The 22,308-nt window shown below is 51.9% G+C and overlaps 1 protein-coding gene across 3 annotated transcripts in view; it reads right to left on the minus strand.

Moving 5' to 3' along the window:
* LOC144179492 (neural cell adhesion molecule 2-like) overlaps nucleotides 1-22,308 on the minus strand; it is a 408,645-nt gene that overhangs the window by 45,174 nt on the left and 341,163 nt on the right. For all 3 annotated transcript variants that reach the window (XM_077707865.1, XM_077707866.1, XM_077707863.1), the window contains 2 exons: nucleotides 22,045-22,231; nucleotides 6,148-6,273 (listed from right to left, as the gene is read on the minus strand). In XM_077707865.1, the coding sequence (XP_077563991.1) occupies nucleotides 6,148-6,273; nucleotides 22,045-22,231 (313 nt within the window). The remainder of the gene's footprint in view (nucleotides 1-6,147; nucleotides 6,274-22,044; nucleotides 22,232-22,308) is intronic.

Below are 22,308 nucleotides of genomic sequence, written 5' to 3' on the forward strand. Positions count from 1 at the left end.
ACGGCAGAAAGCAACTAACCGTGTTTGCACGTGCCGCTGTTTGTAATCTGTTTTTCGCATCCAAATTATGGTACGTGATGCGGGCGCGCCAATGTTCAAAGATTGCGGCAGACGGTAGTTTGGATTCAAAGTCTGGTGAGGGGGAGAGCGCTCTTTGGCGGTGACGCGTGAAACAACAGTGAGGTGGAAGCAGCGAAAGAGATGGAGCCACCCTTGCAAAGACGCAAAAAGTGGCCGCCAGAAACGGAGCGTTCCAAACTGCGCAGTTAGGTGCCGGCACTTGCGACATGAAAGCAAGCAAAAAAAAAAAAGAACAGAACTCCCGCTTGCGCTGTTCAGGCAGGGGGCGCGCGAGCACTGCGAAGGCGGGAAATTCGAATGGCTTTGGCCAAACCTCCGTTCACTTCATCAAGACAGGGAGACGAAGAGCGTGATGGGGGGGTAGCAGTGAGCGGATGCCACGTGCGTGAATGCAGCTGGCGCTGCATAGGTAAGCGTTGTGGGTGTCGTTTACACCTTTGCAGTACAACCACCTTCACAACGTGGATTGAAGTGACTGTTTTTGCAGTCAGTATCAATAAATTTAGATGTAATAGCTTTCTCTGAAACCTGGATTAGGGACAAAGGCGATGCACCTTATTTTTCGGGCTACCGTTTTGAACTCCTCCGCCGACAACAACAACAACAAGAAAGGTGGAGGCCTCGCTATTTATTTTAAAGATACTTTAATTCATAAATTGGTAGAACATTTGTCTCCTATCAATGAAGAGAGTGAAATGTTGAGTATGAGGTTCGGATAGATCGACACAATCAGTGTGGTGTACAGACAACCGCAACGGACATAAAACCAAATTTTTACAGTTTCTAGAGAAAACGTTAGCATCTGTTACTTTTAGCAACACTCCCTACGTGATTACTGGCGACATAAATATCGATATGAGGTCGGGTGACCCATACAGTCAACAATTGCAGACAGTTTTATCATCTTATGGCTTTGCCTTCTTCTCACCTTCTTACCAGGCTCTCAAATCAAAGTGACACTCTCCTTAAGATTTGCGCAACAAAAGAAGCTGGGATAACGTTACGAGCCGAATAATAATATTGTATAATTTCACTGCGTACCTTCCAGTATTCTGTGTTCTTCCGTTTGTACGAGACCTCAGACAGGCTCGCGCGCGTTTACGAAAGTTGGTATATATTACACTAATACGCCCTAAACTAGATTACGCATCAGCCACTTGGGACCCTCACCAGGCATATCGAATAAATGACTTAGAAGCCTTGCAAAACCGTGCTGTCCGCTTCGTCTGTTCTAATTACTCACCCTATACAAGCGTAACATCGTGCTGATCTCGAAGCCTTATCGCATCGTCGCAACATATGTCGCTTAACATTATTTCCTAAACTGTACTCCCATGTGTGCCTTCATAACGAATTCATCAGTGTACCCAGAGCCGCTTTTTTGCGTCGAGATCATTCATGCAAAATCAAACGCATCACATGTCATACCCTTGTTTTTGCCGAAACATTTGTTCCTCGTATCACAATGGAGTGGAATAACCTACCCTCAAACATTGTTACTGAACCGCATGCCATAAAATCTACTAATTCTTTGAGCAAAAATATCATTGTATAACATGTATCATTTCACTGCCTCCTTTTCATTCAGTTCTTGCGGTGTTAAAAGACGTGTGGTCATATTCCGTGTGCTAATACTCTGTGTAATTCGTTATAGTTACTGTAACAATAGCTGTTCTTATTTTTCTACTGAATTTTGCTATTTGTTTCCACTCTAGCAATGTAACTTATTTTTTCCATTTTTAGATCTTGTGTTTATTTTGTTCTTTTTGCAGTTTTTGGGGTACAAGTGTAACCCCCCTATGTAATACCCTCCCCAGAGGGCCTTTAGGGCTTTTTTGAAATAAAAAATAACACAAAATCAAAGCAAGTGCCAAACCCAGACTTGCCTTCGAAGCAAAAAGAATACCGAGACCCAGGAACGGTTTTATAGATTATTAGAAACCCATGAGTGAAGCTGCGCTCATAACCAAACCGATCCTGAAGCTGCATATATGTTTCTCGCATTCTTGCGTGAAAGCTATAATGCAGCTGTCCCACTGCCAAGGCTCTACCACCGGGCGATTAAAAGTTGCCGAAAGCCGTGGACAACGACCAGTCTCTATGAGATAATTAAATCTCACAACTATACATGTATTTCATGACCGTATTTTTACGAGAACCTGCAGCATCTTCAAAGTACAAAAAATACAGCAACACGCTGACGTCAGACCCAAAAAGGCTGAGAAACATTATTACCAAAAGTCGTTTGAAAGCATCTACGATAACCTACGCAAAATATGGGGGTAGTAAACGCACTGATTAGAAAAGTTACGTGTTCGATGTATCGAGCAATTAACAGCATACGATGAAGCCCTTACAGGGAAGAGTTTACACAACGCTTTCAACGCCCAATTTATAAGTACGGACTGATACAAAAGATCTCAATTTAAGTTTATTAACCTAACCTTTACCACAGGAATCTTTTGCTAAACAGTTGAAAATGTCAAAGTCACTGCGATATTCAAATGTAGTGAGATTAGTAACCTGTCGAACTATCGTCCTGTATTGGTGCTTCCAACTTTCTCTAAAATATTCGAAGGCATGAACCACGAGCGACTCAGTTCAGTTTTTGACAAGCATAATATAATAGCAAGGAACCAATACGGCTTCCAAAAGCACAAGTTAACTAAGCAAGCTCTGTCATATATAAAGGAAAAGATAATCGAAATAATGGTAAACAGGAAATACACACTCAGTCTTTCCTTACTTATTTTAAAGGTATGTGATTCAATACATTTTGATTTGCTGATAAAAATTTTATCTAGCTGCGGCATTTGCGAGATTGCATCACAATTCCTGGAAAGGTACTTGGATGATCGATATCGAATAGTTGGCATCAATCACACAACATCTACGGATATGAAATTGAAACTAGGTGTCACACAAGGATCCCTATTTCGCCCGTTATTATTTCGGTAAATAAATGATATTGTTAATATATCAGGTTCTTCTGATATTATAATGTATGCAGGTGACGCAAATATTTTTTTCTCATCAGACAGTTTAAAATTTGTGGAAACAGCCATAAATGAATACCCGGTGCATCTTTCACACCGGTTAAAACAAAGCTGGCTGCAAATAAATGTCACAAAGCCAACATATACAATATACCGTCCTATTAAAAGGCCTTAAACGAAGCTCTAAATCTCAAATACCAAGGCCATATTATTGCACGAGTAAAGCAACAAAGGTTTCTTGGTGTTTGGTTCCAAGAAGAGTTCAACTGGTGAGTACACGTAAATAATTTAGTTACGACTCCAGCGCGAGCAGTTGGATGCCTCGATAAAATATCCCACTTAGTTCCATTGGGTCTAAAAAAAGACATGTATTATTGTCCACTTTATTCAAAACTAACGTACGGAACATTGCTGGGGGGACAGCCTCGCAAAATAATTACATCAAGCTTGTTGTCCTGCAGAAAATGATATTACGCTGTTCCGAAAATTTTAAGGAAAATTCCAAGACCTTCCAATTTTACCTTTGTTTTCAAAACATTCAATACTTAGAGCTGAACAGCTGTATTACTTTACACTTGTTTAGATGGCACACAAAAACAAGTTGTACGTAGATGGCGAAGCAGAAAACCGTCAGTACTGTGTACGGCGAGCAATTAGGCGTACACCTAAAACCAGGAGTAATAACGGAAAACAATCAGCCATTTATAAAGTACCAGATGTCTTGAACATCCAGCAGATAATTTAAATTTTAACACTAGTGCAACTGCATTTAAAAGAGAAACAACGTGACGTCTATAAAACGCAAGGGAGATATGACAATCGTTAGGTGTGTCTCGTAGTAAGCCGTATAATCTGTATTGTGTATAGAAATGATTTTTAATTGTCTAGGCATAAACGGCAATCAGTCAAGAAATGTGTCGTGTTCTATTATTTATGCTAGTAACATATATTGCAAAAAAAATTGCTTTTGTATATTGTACAACATGTGATTCTCTTTGTTTGAGATGTCCTAGTTTTGTATTTTTATTTAATTATTGTTTTCTCTCTGTATTACTGGATTGTATAGCTAAGCATGCATATTTGATTGAAACGTGTCCGCTGTTGTAGACTGCAGAGGGCCAGAAGCCATCGTCAGGCCCTAAATGCCTTTAGCTCCTGCCCCTACAGCAGGCATTGTAACACAGTCTGCTAAAAGTAGTCTTCTCTTTTCTCTTCTCTCGCATCAGAATGGGTTTACACAATTTTCCCGTGCGAATTACAATTAGCTGGCTTCATTCATGGGTTACTACAATACATGGAAGCCAATGTTCAGATTGATGCCTTCATTCCTGACTTCTCTAGGGCACAACCTTCTGCACCACAAACTTTCAAATCTTCGAATGCCTTCTATTATAAGTTCTTGGCTTTTTCTAACATTTTCTGACATAGAATCCTGACATTTTCTAACCAATCTTAAGCAATTAACCTCAGTCAATCACGAGTATTCGCCTCTCTCTAATAAAACGCCGGGTGTCCCACAGGTTGCATCCTCTGCCCACTGCTTTCTCTAATTTATGTTAACCTAGCAAATAAAATGTTAACAAGTTAAGACGGTTCGCGTACGGTTGCGTCATTTACAACGCCATCCTAAACTTTGAAGACAGTATTGCTCTTTAGCAGGAGCACAACCAAATTGCAGGACGGTGTGATAAATCATTATTGGCATTAAACATTGAAAAATGCAAAGTAGCATCATTCAGGTATAAAACTGCAGTTACACGCTTCCCCTACAAAAGTGCCTTGTCCCGGATTTGCACGAGCACCACCATAAAATACGTCGGAGTTCACCTCACATCGCCTCTATCAGGGCAATACACGTACAAACCACCTGGTCATATCCTGCGCGCACGCTCGGCTATATGCGCCGGAACATGCAACGTGCATTGCCGGATATCAAGAAACTAGCCTACATTTTTGTGCGACCTGAGCTCGAATACAATTTGGCATCCCTCACGAGCATACGTCACTCGGAAGTTAGAAGCCGTAGATATATCACCCCGCCCACTTTGTCTGGTCGCAGTACTCTCCCAACATCAGCGTCGCCGCACTAAAGCAATCTTTAAACCTGCATTCACTGAGTCACACCAGGCCATATCACGCCTATGCATTTTTGATGTGTTGATTATCACCCAAAGTCCCGACACCCTCTCTTAAAACTGCCACACCATACCTCGCTTCATTTCAGCCGTGGGAACGCCATAGGAGGACTTCACAGCAGCACTTCGTCAATACTTACCCATTCTTTCCTTACGCGATAACGCTCTAGAACAATCTACCCGATACCATAACGTCATGCCCAGATCGCAAACCTTTCTGCGACTAACTAGCGACCCATGTTCCATAGTACACAGCTTGATAATGTGTTCTTGCATTTTGATGTTGTACCATTTGTACTTATTGCATTTGACTGTATTGCATTTATACTGTAGTTTTGAGTTGCCCTTATGCCAATTATCCTTGTTGTACCTTCGTAATCGGTTTTTGTTACTTTTCTGTGTTTTTTCTTTTTAACTGTGTTTTCTTCAAGCTAAGTAATACGTGTCTGTACTGTTAGATGTGTAGAAGTACGGATGGCCGAGCGGTAGGAAGTGACTACCGCGAACAGTAGGCCATCAGGCCCGCGAAAGACATGAGAACATGCCGAGCCGTTTGCCCAGAACGAACTGTGTTTATTTTCACAAACCGGCGACTCGCCGCTGTGCCAGGCTTGCACGGCTGAACACAAAACTATCAGCGTCGCGTGGGGGCACTGCACATGAGCTAACATTGTAACATGTACATCCCCCCTTCTTATGTAATAATGCCCTCGTGTCTTTAAGGTGGAACTGAATGGAATGTCATAAAATTCCTAGCCAGAAATAGAAAACGACTGCCCGATTCACTTTGCTTACAAATAAATACGGAAAGCAGAGATGCTTCGGGCTGGACGAAGTTACAGCATCAGTGCCACAAAGTAGCGCACACCGCACCGTGCAGCCAGTACCGCAGTCGGGGGAAGAAACCTAGATGATGTACTTCAACGTCCGCTTACCTGCGTCGTTGTCGTTGACCCGCATTCTTATAATAATAATGATGATGATGGATACCAGAATAAGAGCAGCAATGGCACCGATCATGACGCCCAGAAGAGGACTCATGGCGAACGCAGCAGAGTCACCTGCGAGAAATAAGGGGCTGCGTCAAGTACAGCCAAATTTTCGACCGCCCACCACAGGACCTCTAGTCATATCGAACCATTTGTGGGAAAACGTTTGGAGCGTATGCTTCAGGCCGCTTATACTTTTTCACGCTAAACTTTTCCATGCCATGTACCCCACCCTCTACTAACCTACGTGTAATTTCTTTCCCCAACCCGGCACCCTGTACCACATGGTACGGGAGTGTCACAAAACCCCATCCCTTACCCCAAATCCTCACCCAACGTGCGAGCAGTGGGCGGGCCAGCTGGCCAGCTCCAACCTCTCAGTGGAGAGGGCTAGGGCAGCCAGCGCGGACCAGGTCTTCCCGGACTAGAGGAGGTCCCCCACCTGGCGGGCGCCCAACCATCAGCGCCTGAAGCTCGCCTTAGTAAAGTTTATCCACTCCACTCCACGTTGTCTTCACGCAGGTTGAATGTGCAACGTCGGTTCTCTGCTCCCTGACAGAACGCTTCCAAACAGCCAGAGATGAGGCGTTACTCGCCCTCATCATCTTTATAGATGTCAGTGCAGCCTTTGACTCCATGTGGTACACTTCCTTGCTTTACATGATACGCGCTCACCGCTCTTTCCCCAACTTTTATTGCTCACAGCAGGCCAGTTCTAGTGAACGGTCGTCAGTGACTTACAACTCACTGAGCGTGTCGGCGGAGGCTGACGAACCCGTTTAGCCCCTCCTGTCCAATGTCCATGCTTATGCAGAGGAGTCTTGAAATAGTAAAGTGCGAGACACGGAGGGGGCATGAAAACCTAGTTAACGAGTCCCTGACAAGAGTTGACAATTGGACTCCAGCAGCGAAATTGCGACCTTCTCCGGCCGATTGCACCTGCTTGCTCATCTCAAGAGTTGAGTGCACTGCACTTCGAAAGTTCATTATGAAACGTATTCCAAAGATCGAAGAAAACTCGTCTAACGAGGAAGTAACATTGCTAGAACAAACTCACTTGCTCCAAAAAAAGAACAGGGAAAAATAATCGACGTTTCGGGGCCCGTACAGGTACCTTATTCACAGCGTCGTTGCCGTAATCATCATCATCATCATCATCATCATCATCAACCATAACAACAACAACAACAACAACAAATACTACTACTACTACTACTACTACTGCAAAAGCCTACAAGGTCCACGCCACACACACATGTAACGAAAACGGCTGGGCCGTATTTATGCATGTTTGGATTCTTCCAAAGCGCACGCATATGCTATAGGCATGGGCCCACGCATCAGATTAACAGCGTGCGGCTTTGATTGGATTTTGAGGGATTCCCGGAGTAGACGTTGATAATACTTTTTCGGTGGCCGAGTCCCAAGCGTTGACGTGACCGGTTTCTTCTGCCGAGGCGATTAGCTTGGGTGCGGTCGGTAGCAACATGGTTTTGGCTTCTCCAGTTTCCAGTGTCGCCCTGTAGGATGCGTCGCAAATCTGGCGAAGAATTTCATAAACCACCCCGGGGTGTCCATCACGTTCTAGCGCATCTTTGGCGTGTATAAGTTGCTGCCCGAGCTTACTCGTAGGCACGTGGCATATTTCGGTATTGTAGTCACTTAAGATTCTTGATTGTGCTTCCCTTACAATAAGTGAGTAAGGAATGGCCGCCCGCATCCGCTAGTTGGTCGCTGATCTCGGATGCTTTGCTGATTCGCTGGCAGAAAAAAAATATAAGCAAAATGGCAAAAATGGCGAACCGTGTAACAACCTGGATTTCCACAAAAATTCAGATTTGGCGGAAGTAACACCTTTAATCGTTGTGATAACGTAAATATAGATAATTGGACAGAATTTCTAACAACCAAAAAGTAAGGAAAATAGGAAAAAAATCAAAGCCGTTCAACTAAATGTGAAAGCTGTCGGAATTGCAGGGCATTGATTCGCCATAATGGGCTGCAGCCGCGTTATCCGCTCACTGCTGCATTTCAAATTTCCCGCCTTCGAAGAGCTCGCGCATCCCCTGCCTGAAATCGCGCCAGCGGGAGTTCTGTTCTTTTTGCACTTGCTTTAATTTCGCATGCTAGAGCTGTTTCGCGTCATTTCGAACGCGTAATTTTTTTCTTTCGCGGCTGGAGCCTTTCTACGTCATTTCGAACGCGCCTTTTCTTTTGTTGCGCGGCTGGAGCCTTTCTGCAGCATTTCGAACGCGGCATTTCTTTCTTTGGCGACCGCTTTTCTCGCTTACTATGGTAAAAACCAACTCAACGAGCGTTTCTAACTAAATGAACGCGGGGGCTGCAGTTTTCTTTGCGCTAAATAACGGGGAGATGTATGACGAGCGTGAACGGTTCACGAGGTTCGAACGGTTATGGCTATTTAAACCGCGTGATTTTCGAAGCCTCGGCGAGACTCCCTGACCCCGGTACAGAAGGCTCTATTTGGGTGCGTTATCTCGCTGCACCGCCTGATTCCGGCAGTCGCATCTACCGTTAGCGAGCTAAGGCGACAAGGCGAGCCCATAAATATAGTGCCTTAAAAAATAGTGAAAATGGTGAACCGTGTATTATGGTGTTTGGTGTTAAATGGCCAACGAAGCTTCCGCAGTGACGTCGTGACGCGCGGATCCCAATCGTGCTATTGTTGCGTGCGGCCGCACGACGGTCGCAACGATGGCACGATTGATTGCATCTGGCTCGCCAGTTGCAGGCTGTGAGACTTGTGCGAATAGCTCACGACTGCGAACGTCGTCATGAATACTCTCGTCGTGCATGTGTCTCGTGCTTGGGTGCACGGTGCCGCAGTGCTTGTAATGCTGTCGCTTCGGACACGAGGCGAGTGCGTGCGTAAAGTCCAACGCGACCATCGCCGGGACTGCGAGGGAGAGAGAGAGAGAGAACCACTTTATTTTACGGCTGGGTCAGGGGGAGGAGGTGGCGGTGGCCCAGAGGGTTTCCGCGACCTGTTGGGCCCTGGAGACGAGGGTGGTCTGGGTCTCCAGGGTCGAGCTCCGCAGGGCCTGCTCCCAGTGGGTGGGTGTGGGGAAAGGGGGAAAAGGGGAGCGCGGGCACTCACAGAGGGAGTGTAGTTGAGAGTCCCGGGCGCCGCAGAGTGGGCAGAGTGAGGAGGGGAACAGGGAAGGGTGTGCGTGGGAGAGGGAGGCTCTGCAGGGGAAGGAGTGCGTTTGGAGGAGGCGCCAGGTTCTGGCCTCCTGCTGTGTGAGGCTGGGGTGCGGGGGGGGGGGATAGTGGCGGCGGAGAAGGCGGTAATGTTGTGTGATTTCCCTGTACAAGATGAGAATGTCCCGGGAGCTGGGAAGGCCGTGGTTGGTCTCCAACGAAGGGCCTGCTCGGGTGGTCATAGCTCGAGCTTCTCGGTTGGCCGCCTCGTTGGCACCTATTCCTGTATGGGCGGGGACCCACAACAAGACCACGGGGTGAGGAGGGGGTTTTCGGGGTAGAATTTGGAGGGAAATTTTGGATATCCGGCCAGCTTGGAAATTTCTGATTGCGGATTGTGAATCTGACAGGATGGTGTCTGGACAGGGGTCTTTGGCTAGGGCGAGGGATATGGCCGCCTCCTCCGCCGCTGTGGCTGAACTCGTGAGGACAGTGAGGGAGTCCTGAGGTGTGCTATCCTCGGAGAGCGCTACTATGGAGAATGCAGCTCGGGAGGGGTAGCTAGCAGCGTCTACGTAGATGGTATGAAGTGAGGGGGGGTGCAGGCGTTGCAGGTTCGCTGCACGAGCAGCACGTCTGGCCGCATGTAATGTGGGGTGAGAGTTGCGAGGTAATGGCTTAATTCTTATGAGTTGGTGAAATTCTCTAGGGATGGGGACGGAGGATGGGGGGAGGATAGGGGTTGAGATGGAAAGTCGAGCAAGTGTGGAACGCCCAGTGTGGGTGCGGGCCAGTCGGTGGATTTGGGCCGTGCGGTGGGCTTCGATGAGTTCAGACGTGGTGTCTGCGAGGGACGACGAGCTCCGTGAAAACCTCATGGGCAAAGCGGACGCGGGCGGGACGGCAGCCGGGACTGATGGTGACGACGCGCGTCCCAGAGCTGCCGGTCGTGGCCGAGGCTTGCGCTAGCGTTCCTCCGAAGGAGCAGCTAGGTGAGCTCAAGACGCCTACCCCGTGCGCCTGGTCGAGCCAGGCTAGCGGCATCAAGGTTTGCGCAAGGTGAAGGAGGCGATGACGACGATGGAGCTGGCTCCCGTAGCGGACGTCATGAACATGGAGTTCGCTGGCGACGGATCCGGCGGTGCCGCCGCAAAGCGGCAGCGCGAAGGCAACGACGCCAGCCGAGGCACCGAGTTTTCTAGCGTCGAGGAGCCGGCTACAAAGGCGCTACCGGAGCGTCGTTCGGGCGTCAAGTCGAAGCCCAATGGGCCACCCTACAGACCGACGCCCCCCGGTTGACCTTCCTAGCACCACTTCGGGTCTTCGAAAAGGAACGAGTACCGGTGCCCTCAAGGGCGCGGACGTTTGTGCGAATATAACTAGGTTTTTGCGTTGGCTCGGTCTTCCACTGCTCGAGAGAAGTGCACGTGAGTGGGCGTTTGAGCTGTTTGAGTTGTTTCCAGTTTCTGGTTGAGTTATTTTGACCCCCTTGTGTTTAGGTTTCGTTACCCTCTGAACTTGTAAACAAGCCCATCCGCATCGCTACGCTAAATGTCACGGGACTTGCTGACCCGACGCGTGAAAACCAGTTGCATCGATTCGTGACTGACGGGGATCTGGACATACTGGCCTTGCAAGAGACCAAGGTTGAGAGGGAGGACCAGACCAACCATATGGCGCGGCCCTTCATGGCAAACTATGATGTCTGCGTTGCTCCTGAAGTGGGATTGACTGCAGGCTGCGCGCCTTCAATAAGGCGTAGTTTGCAGACGACTCTAACAACCGTCGCAGTGTCGGAAGCGGTCTGGTTTGTTACTTTGATTTGTGTTTGAAAGAATGGCGTGTTCTTTGTGTTTCACGTGTTATTTGTGAGCGGCTGTTAATTTCGTTTGGTGATTTTAACTGCGCGTGTTCCGCCAATGATAAAAGCAGCCCGTAATGTTTCCGAGATGCACGTAGGGCAGTGCTAAACCATATCATCAGTGGCGTCGCACCGGGACCTTAGTAGCGCTGGAACAGTCCAAAACCTCATTTTCGGGACAACAGTCACGCGCGTATGGAAGTTCCAGGGGGGTTGACTGTTTAACCCATGCAAAAATCCCGAGACGGTTGGACATGTTTCGTTAGAGTGTTGGGGTGGGGTTGTCGCGACCGGCGCAGTGACAACCAGCCACGACAGCGTTTGGGCTCGAACTGATTTTTATTCCTCCAGCACGAGCGCACGTGAGCGTGCGCCTCGTGGTTCCGCCTTCGTCGTCATCGTCGCCTCGGCGCGGTGGACACGCGCCGCTACAGGGCTCCCCCCCGTAGAGCCGGAGGCCGTTGTTGAAGACCACGTGACAGTTTTCGACGGTTGATGGTGCAAAGTTCTGGGCATGGTTGTTGAGACGGGGAAGGTCTGGTTGGGTCGAAGAGAGGCGAGGTATGGAGGCTTTACGCGGTCAGCGGCGACGACGTCTTGGCGGCCGTTGATGTAGAGGGTGAAAGTCTTGGGGTGCCGCTCGATGACGCGGTATGGGCCATCGAAAGCGGGAGTGAGGGGCTGACGGGCAGCGTCGTGGCGCACGAACACGTGAGTGCAGGAAGAAAGGTCCTGGCTCACGAAGACGGAGTGGTCGCTGCGTTGTCGAGGAAGGACAGGCCGGATTTGCTCGAAAAGGCGACGAAGTTCAGCCACGTAACCGGCGGGGTCCGAAGGACCATCGGCAGGCGGAGGTGTGAGGAGGTCGCCCGGGAGACGAGGAGGGCAGCCATACACCAGCTCGGCAGATGTGCAATGCAGGTCTGCCTTAAAAGCCGAGCGTAGTCCGAGCAAGACGAGGGGAAGGTGGTCGGCCCAGTGTTCCCTTGGCTCGTAGGTGGTGAGAGCTGCCTTGAGTTGGCGGTGTAAACGCTCCACCATCCCGTTGGCAGACGGATGGTAGGAGGTGGTGTGTATGTGGCGTACTCCCAAGATGGCAGCGAGAGTGTTGAACAGGGCTGATTGGAATTGACGCCCGCGATCAGTGGTGACAACAGCGGGGCAGCCGAAACGGGACACCCAACCACCAACAAATGCTTTGGCGACTGTTTCCGCCGTAATAGCAGGTATCGGGATTGCCTCTGGACAGCGCGTGAAGCGGTCGACGCACGTCAACAAGTAGGTGGCGCATCGCGACGGTGGTAGGGGGCCGACCAGGTCAATGTGCACGTGCGCGAAACGGCTGTCCGGTGGATGGAATGGCGAGGCAGGAGTGACAGTGTGCCTGGTTACTTTGACGCGTTGGCACTATAGGCTGGTGCGTGCCCACCGGCGCACATCTGCATTCATCGAGGGCCAGAACCACCGAGCTGTGACGAGGTGTTGAGTTGCTCGGATGCCGGGGTGACTCTTGCCTTGCAGGGTGTCGAAAACGGCTCGACGAAACGCCGGTGGAACATAAGGTCGGGAGACGCCGGCTGACGTCTCACATGTGATTGTGCCTTCGGTAAACGGCAACGGCACATCCGTGAAAATCAGCGTGGAGGTGTCAGAGCGGCGTTGCTGGAGCTCAGGGTCTTGTCGCTGTGCAGAAGCAAGCTCTTCATGGAAATTGGTTGGGGTGTAGACGAAAGTGCTTCGACGCGAGACAGCGCGTCAGCAGCAGTGTTGATCGGGCCGCTGACATGGCGGAGATCGACAGTAAACTCCGAGACGAAGGAGAGGTGACGGATCTCACGCGACGAGTACGAGCTGTGGTTGCGCTGGAAAGCGAACGTCAGGGGCTTGGGATCCGTAAGGGCGTAGAAGTCCCTGCCTTCCAGGAAATGCCGGAAATGTTTGATGGCAAGGTAGATAGCCAGTAGCTCGCGCCCGAAGGTGCTGTACCTCGTCTCGGCAGGTTTCAGCCTCTGGGAGTAGAAACCAAGTGGCTGCCAACCGGAGACGAACTGCTCAACCACAGCACCGACAGCCACGCTGGAGGCGTCGGTTATAAGACGAAGTTGAGCATCAGGAACGGGGTGTATAAGCATGGCAGCGTCGGAGAGGGCCTTCTTCGCAGCAGAAAAGGCAGACGCTGCTTGCTCGCTCCACTCGAAGTGCTCTGCAGGGCCTGTCTTGGTGGCCAGCAGATCAGTGAGGGGCTGGACTAGTTCGGCACAGTTGGGAATGAACCGCCGATAGAAGTTCAGCAGGCCCAAGAACTCTCTAAGCTTCTTAATTGAGGTGGGCTGTGGAAAGTCCTGGATGGCCTTCACCTTGGTGTCGAGAGGTCTGATGCCCTGTGGAGTGACCAAGTGGCCCAGGTACTCGATGGTCTGCACGCCGAAGACACACTTTTTGGGGTTGATGACGAAGCCATATTCATCAAGCCGAGTGAAAAGGGCTCGCAAGTGCACTTCGTGCTCGGATGGTGATGAGCTTGCGATCAAGAGGTCGTCGAGGTAGGCAAAAACAAAGTCTAAACCGCGGGTAACCTCGTCGATGGCACGTTGAAAGGTCTGGGCGGCGTTACGCAGGCCGAAGGGCATGCGGACATATTCGAAGAGACCAAATGGTGTAATGATGGCAGTCTTCGGTATGTCTGCTGGCTCCACAGGTATCTGGTGATAAGCTTTGACCAAGTCCACCTTGCTTAATATCTTGCAGCCTGCCAGATTGGCGGTGAAGTCCTGCAAATGAGGGAGCGGGTACCTGTCCGGCACGGTGATCGCATTGAGGGCACGGTAGTCACCGCATGGCCTCCAGTCACCGGTGTCCTTTTTGGGTAACATATGCACGGCTGACGCGTAGTTGCTCGAGGATGGACGGACAATTCCCAGTTCCAGCATGTGATCGAACTCCCGGCGAGCAATGGCATAACGTGATCCGGCGAGACGACGCGCTCGAGCGAAGACAGGGGGTCCCTTCGTGACGATGTGGTGGGTGATGGTGTGCTTCACCGGTGACTCTCCCGTGTGGGGTCTTGTGATCGCGCGAAAATCTGCAAGTATCTTCTCGTACACGGAAGATGGCACAAAGGCTTGCAGTCCGGTCGCCGTGGCAGAGGAGAGAATGCCATGTACTGAAAGGCTCGTCGTCATGTCCACGAGGCGTCGAGAGTGCACGTCCACGGCCAGGTTGTAGCAAGCCAGGAAATCAGCACCGAGAATGGGCGGCTTGATGTCAGCAATTGTGAAAAGCCACCGGAAGGTGCGACGTAGGCCAAAATTAACTGTGAGCGACCGCTGGCCGTAGGTGTTGATCGGCGAGTTGTTGACGGCGATTAACGGGGAGGTCATTTCTCGGCGGCGTCGGTCTAGCGAAGAGGCCGGTATGACGCTGACCTCTGCTCCCGTATCGACCAAGAAGCGGTGGCCGGCAACCTTGTCGGTGACTTAGAAGAGGCGGCTGACTGCATGACCGGGTTCACTTGCCGCCGCCAGTGTCCGGTCTCCTAGTTTCCCGTCCATGAGCAAGGCTGGCTGCACTTGCGGGCGGCAGTGCCGAAGGTACGATGATACCAACAGACGCCCGAAGGGCCAGGCTCACCGCGCGTTGCGGAGGAGCCATGTTGAGAACGGGACGGGGATGGGGAGTACCGTCGGTCGCGGGATGCACGTCGGCGTCGGTGCAAGAGGGGTGCGAGGGATGACACCTGATGGCTGAGTTAATCAATGCGGCTCTCAAGTCGATCAAGCCTGGAGTCGTCCCTTGAGGTGGAGGGCGTATCGACGACTGCGGCGATGCTTGGGGACCGGGAATAGTCCGCGATGCGGTCAGCCAGTTCCGCGAGTTGGTCGAGAGAGAGAGAGAGAAAATGACTTTATTGAAGGTTCCTGCGGAGGGTAGGGACCTCGGCCACGCAGGGCCTGCCCTTCCTAGACGAGTACTAGGTCGTCCCCGAAGCAGTGCATCGCGGGCGTCGGCGCGGTCGGTGCGTAGTGGGTGTTCGGGTGTTGACCCGCCGACCCCCCGACGACGCTTCCCTGCGCTTCTGCCCTGCGAGAGCAGCCTCGAGCCGCTGGATAGTTCGTAGTTGCACCTCGTGCTCACCCGAGTTCATGGCATACGTAATGTCCTCGGGCAGGCGCGTTGCACCGTCTGCCTCCAGCGAGTGTCGTTCACATCCCCACAGCAAGTGGGCTAGCGTTGCGTTCGTTCTCGCGCACACACTGCACAGCACACTTTCGTAGACCTCTGGACACACGTGGCGCGCCAGCACCGGGGTGATCACCGAGTTCGTTTGTAGTTGTCTGTATAGCACGGCTTCCGCTCTGGTAAGCTTGGGGTGCGGGGGCGGCTTGAGTCGCCTGCCGAGCCTGTACCACTGTAGTATTTCCCCGTACGACGCGAGGGGTTCTTGTTCGGTTTCTGGGTGCCCGTCCGCCGGGGAGGAGCGGGGGGGCGCCTCGCGGTTGGGAAAGTTCTCGCGCGGCGGCGTCCGCTGTCTCGTTGCGGTTGGGGTGCCTGCTGGCTTCGACGCTCGTGTGCGCCGGAAACCAGCGGATGTGGGTGACCGGCGTCGCCAGCTCGCCGGACGTTGCACGACACTGCACTGTACTCACTGCCCTATCGCACACTGTGTTCTTAGCGTAGTTCGCGATGGCCGAACGCGAGTCACTAAGTACTGTGGTACACCGCGGGTGTGTTAGCGCGAGCGCGATCGCCACCTCCTCTGCCTGTAAGGCGGTCGGAGCACGGACACTGCACGCACTGTACACATCACCAGTTGTAGCCTTCACCGCCACGGCCACGTAGGTGTTCGGGCGGTCTGGGTATCTCGCTGCGTCCACGTAGAGGGCGCCCGTGTCGTTTGTGTGCGCCTCGGTGAGGGCCTTGGCCCTGGCCGCCCTGCGTCCCGGATTGTGATCGGGCATGTGAGCGGCTGTCGCAAGTACCAATACCATGTTCTGGGGGAGGCGTTGAAGGAAGAGCTCCCGAAGAAGTGGATTGTTGAGGTCCTGGCCATGATCGCCCAATAGCTGCCGCATGCGATGTAGCAACTGCGAGGGTCGCCTGTCACCGAGCTCCTCGGTGTTCAGAAGCTGCTGCAGCCTGCTGCGCTCCGACTCCGACTTGCGTTGGATGATCGCTGCCTTTAGGTGGTCGTACGGCGCTTCAGGATGTGGGGCGTCGAGGATGTCGGCTAGCTCGTCCGCGATGCTGCCTGGCAAGGAGGTCACGACGCTGTTATATTTCGTCTCCTGGCCGGTGATGCGATGCAGACGGAAGCGCGCTTCGACTTGCGTGAACCATGTCCGCGGGTTCCGAGTCCAAAAAAATTCCCTCGCACTTCCCCGAGGGGGAGAGTGTGTAAGTGCGAATGCACGGTTGTTGATTGCGCGATTACGGTGGATATCGTGATCTTGGAGTGGAGAGGAGGCGCGCAACACCCGCAGTCACTGAGCGGAGAGAGGAGGAGGAGAGTAGCGCCCGCCGTTACGGCGAGGGCTACACGAGCGCCCTCGCGCGTCGGAATGCGGAGCGCCCGCTACGCGAGCGAGAGCTCTCCCGCCCGAAGTGGAGAGGAGGCGCCCAACACCCGCAGTCACTGAGCGGAGAGAGGAGGAGGAAAGTAGCGCGCGCCCATCTCCCCCCGTTGCTAGGGAAGACGAGGAGGAAGACGAGGAGCGCGCGCACTCGCAGCTGTTGCTATGCGGACGACGGCGGCGGACGATTCAGGCTCGCTTAAGAAGTGCATTCGCACTTAAAACGGGGGTAGAGTAGCGCTGTGCACAGCCGCAGTTGTAGCGTGAGCAGGCGGAGCTGCTTCGTGGGCGGGCGTATGTGCGCCGGGTTGTAGTTGGCCCGCAGAATCCGGCGAAGCCGAAGGGTCCGACATGGCGCGGTCAGAAGAGGCGAGTTCGGTCCACGTCACCAAATCATGTCGCGACCGGCGCAGTGACAACCAGCCACGACAGCGTTTGGGCTCGAACTGATTTTTATTCCTCCAGCACGAGCGCACGTGAGCGTGCGCCTCGTGGTTCCGCCTTCGTCGTCGTCGTCGCCTCGGCGCGGTGGACACGCGCCGCTACAGGGTCTTTTTTTGGGGTGTGCATGAGCGCACATTAAAAAAGGACTTCCCCCTGTATGCCTACGGGTTTCAGGTCTCAGGTTTGTTGAAATTTATTTGCATACAAGAAAGAACAATGACAATTATTACTACAGGATTATTACAGCGTTATTACCGGATCAGGTTTCTACCTATTCAAAGCGAACATGTGATCATTCTGGCGCTACATGGCATCCGGAAATCGTGCATGGCCGTACACCATTGTGACATCGATGCCAAACGGTCCGAAGAGTACTTTTCTGACTCTATTTGACTGATTATAGAAGTGTGGAAAGCTCAGCCCGAGCCTCCGGAATAGCAAATATGAAACAATTGTAGCCGTTACTCTGTTACCCAAGTGCTGGATAGCGTTTGTAGCAGTTTAGTGTTTTGTTTGTTGCGTTCTGTCAAAGTATACCAATAAACAAAAAGAAAAGCCGCGACTCAGTGGTCTCGAACTGCGAGCGTTGCTCGACATCCCTCAACGTTGCAGGGTGAAGTCCCGGCAGGGTATTTGTTGGCAACGTGAAAACTTGGGCGAGTTGGTGATCATGTTGAACCGCAGCGCAAACGACGAGACAAAGGACAAAGCGCTTCGTGTGTCCTCTTGCTATCGTCCTTTGTCTCGTCGTTTGCGCTGTGATTCAACAGGGTATTTGTTCTTTTTTAGGGGCGAAGCTCCTTAGGGGCTCGGGCTGTCGGCGTGTGCTGTCGTCGGCGTCATTTCATGTAGTCACGGTGCTAAAACACACACGTTTACGCCTCGCGCTAGAACGCTTTGTGCTTCAAAGACACGATACTTTTACAGGGAAGCTGTATACCTCTAGCCCCCAACGGTTTCATCTGCGTTAGCAAAAAACGCCAAGGCGGCAAGAATGCACTGCATGCTTCGCCCTCCCCAGGTTCCACTTTAGTGGAGATGGCTGGGGATTTTTTTTCCTTGGCTGCTTTACGTGGCCTGGTTTACGTATATTACTGGCGAATTCGAAGCAAAATTTTTTGATAGAACTCTGGAGCTACCATTTGAAATGTCAATAGATCATTTACTTCAGTGGTATTATTCTTAAGTCTCGAACTCGTGCTTTGTATTAGAAAAATCCAATAGTACTTTCAGAGGAAAAGATATTGATGTGCGTTTTTTGCAAAATTGGTAGGTCGTTATATAGAATAAACATATTTTCCTTCAATCCAAGGTACGTAGGCTTTCCTTTCCTTCCTTCCACACAAGGTAGGCTCCGGGCGGGGGGGGGGGATATAGAAAGCATAGGGCCGCCATCGGCAGCGAATCCCGCCACATATTGCCATTGACAGCGCTGCCAACGTAAAAGAAGAAAGAAAACAAAAACTGAACGAGCACCCTTCACAAAGAAAAAAAATGGCCGCGTATCTGCTCCTTTCATTGCAAATGCCGTCAAAAGACGATAGTCTTTATCGGCTTTTGCGAAGTAAATGCCTCCCTTCGCTTTCCCGCTCACCTCTCATGTTGTTCCTCTTGCGTCGCGCTCCTCCCAAGGTAAAGACGCCAAAGGTTTGCTTAAATCATTTGAAATTTCCCGCGTTCCACTGCTCCAAACCGGGTGTCCCGATGCGAACGCTGCCGCACGGCGAAGACGCGCGTTAATCGAGGCGCCCTACTTCAGGGTTTACAGAACCGCGTTTCCCTACTCCAGGTGCGTTGCAAGCAGAACGTGGAACCTATCTAGTGGAAACTTGCGTAACTGTTGCCGGTTGATTTCTTAAAATGGCGCCAGAAGCTATAGTGGCGCGGGCGACAGCAGGCGACGGCGGAGCGAATTCTTTTTGTACAGTTGATGAAGTATTTAATTTGGCAAATTCAAGCATGTTTGATTTTTTTATAAAGGAACACTGCAAATTTCACTTCTGTATTGATTTGTTGTCTCATATTTGCGTAATGTCTTGTTCTTCTTCAACAATGTTGACAAGTATGAACATTACACCGGACATAGACGGGTAGATTTAGCTGTAGATTTTGCTTTGGCCGGGTGGCTGAATGGGGTCACAGACAGGCAGACGGACAGACATACAGACAGACCAAAATTTTTGGGTTTAAGTAGCCCAAGAAAGACTATCGTCTTTACAAAAACGCCTCTGGGTGGTCACACATGAGAGCGAGGGTGGTTTAATTGTTTTGTGCGATAACATGTAGGGTCGAACAAAGGGGCAGGTGCGGCTTCGAAACCAGCACTGCTCTCTCGAAACCGCTCGTAATATAGGTTACCGCGTACATGTCTAATAGATAAACGCACAGTCGCGAAGAATTTTCCGGCTAAGTGGGTGGTGGAGGAGAGGGGATAGGATGCATGACGCACTGAATGATTTGATTGATTGTAGGGTTTAACGCGCCGACGCAACGCAGGCGATGAGGCGCGCCGTAGTGGAGGGCTTCGGATTACTTTCGACCACCTGGGGATCTCTAACGGGCGCTGAAATCTTGTACACACGGGCATTTTTGCTTTTCGCCTCCATCAGAAAAGCGGCCGCCGCGGCCGGGAATCGAACCCGCGTCCTCGTGCCCAGCAGCGCAACGCTTTAGCCACTGAGCCAACGCGGCGGGTTGGCACACGGAATGGAATACTACTCTGCCTGTGTACGCGCTTGCACTGCGTCACCACAACAGAACTAAGCTGGATATCGGCGCGAACAGGCGGCCAATTCAGGAATATATAAATCGATGTGGGTTTGGAATGCACGCACATGCTCACTCTAACAAATTTTGAGGTGATTTTTAGTCATTCGCTCACACATTTCAGACTCTCATTATACGTAGTAACACATCATCGCCGCGTCCGCGCGGTTATATACCAGCCCCTGTACTGCGGTCGCTGACAGGGTCGTTCTCCTCTCGCGCGATCTTTCGGCGTGGAGTTAAAGCCTAAAAATGCCGCCTCTTTTTTTCTGTCAGCTTTTCCAGACGTGAGCGGAGTGCGAGATTCACAAGCAGAATGATAAATAAATAAAACGCCGCAAACGAACCGCAAAAAGTCAAACGGGGCGACTCCAAAGCGGTGCTGGCGACGCGGTACTATCGCAGTAGCAGACGCGCGCAACCGGATGTTGTTGCCGACTTCCCCGAGAAGCGAGGCATGACAGGAAATATCTGTGCAGAGCACTGCCGCAGTGTAGTTCACTAAAGCAGCAGGGCGAGGACAAGCGCGAAGCGAGGGGAAAAGGCGCGGCGAATTAAAATGCGCTGGTTTAATTTGCAATAACTCTACCAGTACTCATCACTTAAGCAAGATTATTGAAGGACGTGATCACTAGAACATTGATTGATCTGAAAACGACAACAATGACGTATCCGCAAAACCCCTTTCAGGGCCCCTTTTAAGCTCTTTGTTCCCAGCGCACGCTGTGGCCCGTTGTTGTTTTGAAGATTACATAGTTGCGGTTTATTCATTCCTACACCGATTTGTAGTGACCGCTTATTTGTCCGCTCCTTTTATCAGTCGCCGTGTGTTCCCGTGTATTCATGAGATGAATGTACACTAACTCGGCCAATCATTTCACTGCGTTGCTCAGCGTTTGACCGCCCCACACGGGCACTGCGGCAGCTGCCTGCACGGCTCCTGCGCTGGGCGCCAGCCGAACGTGCCGCCTGCCCTTCCCTGCGTCGTCAACCACTGCGGAGCTGGCTGGCCTGCACCTGGCTGCGGACCTGCTGCTGGAACGGGCGGGCCAGGACAGCCAGGCTTTGGTCCTGACGGACTCTCGGCCAGCTCTGCTACGACTACGGGAGGCAGACCAGCCGTCCAGTTCCTGCGGGCATGTAGAGACATCGTTGGCTGCCAAGCTCCATACGGTTGCCTCTGGCGGCTGCAACGTCCGCCTGCAGTGGCTGCCGTCCCACATGGGGATCACGGGGAACGACGCGGCCGACGCCCTGGCCAAGGGTGCCCACCAGCCAGTCACCCCTGTCTCCCGGGACGTCACACCATTCGACGCTGCACGCCAGCAGCTCGCCAAAGTGGCCCTCGCCATGCACCCAGACCGCCGTGTGGTGAGTGGCCAGACCCCTCGGGTCCTCCCGGGCCGCCTGAGCAGGGACGTCCGCAGCCTGCTGCTCCGGCTGCGGCTGAATTGTGTTGACGTGGCAGCCCGACTGCACCGCCAAGGCCACCGCTCCTCCCCCACCTGTGCCCACTGTCCCGAGCCTGAGACGCTGGAGCACCTGCTTTGCTCCTGCCCGGAGTTTGCGGCACACCGGGAAGTGCTGCAGACTTCGCTCCAACGTCTTGGGCTGCCCCACCAGCGCCTGGAGAACCTGCTACACCCAGCAGGCCCCGACTCCACCCGCCGTGACGTCTTCCGCCTCCTGCTGGCCTACTTGGAGGCTACAGGACTTGCTCAGCGCCTATAGACAGTAGTCTGCTGGACGCGCCATTGCTGCTGCTTCACGGATATTCACGTCGAGGCTCCTCGCTCTTGTTGCTCGCCTACCTATCCTTTTATCTCTCCCTTTCTCCTACCTATCCTTTTATCACTCCCTTTCTCCTCCAATCTTTATATACCCCTCCTCCCCCTCCCCCCCGCACTGGGTTGTATGCAGGTGAGCCCCCAGCTGGGCTCAATAATATCCCCAGTGCATCTCCTTTCCTTTTCACTCGAACCACTTAGTAGTAGTAGTAGTAGCTCAGCGTTTGCTCGGCCCGCATCGCCGACGGCTCACCTGGGGCGGGCCCTGGCGCATCCTCGGTGCTGGCGGTGAATATGTCGCTGTCGCTGCGTCCCCTGGCGTTCTTGGCAAAGGCGCGAACAATGAACTCAGTTCCCGCCGGCAGCGGGTGCACGAGGAATACCGGCCTCTCTTTTTCCTCGCGCACGGCGACTGTCTCGCTGCGCAACGAATCGATAACCTGCAAGAGAAGACCGCGACGGGGGCGAGTCAGCGCGCAAGCAGGCGAAAGGGCTTTCAAAGTAAACCCGCGCATTT

Source organism: Haemaphysalis longicornis, unplaced genomic scaffold, assembly GCF_048455015.1.
Source record: "Haemaphysalis longicornis isolate Haplotype H1 unplaced genomic scaffold, Haemaphysalis longicornis Haplotype H1 scaffold_4, whole genome shotgun sequence".
NCBI classification, from domain to species: Eukaryota; Metazoa; Arthropoda; class Arachnida; order Ixodida; family Ixodidae; genus Haemaphysalis; species Haemaphysalis longicornis.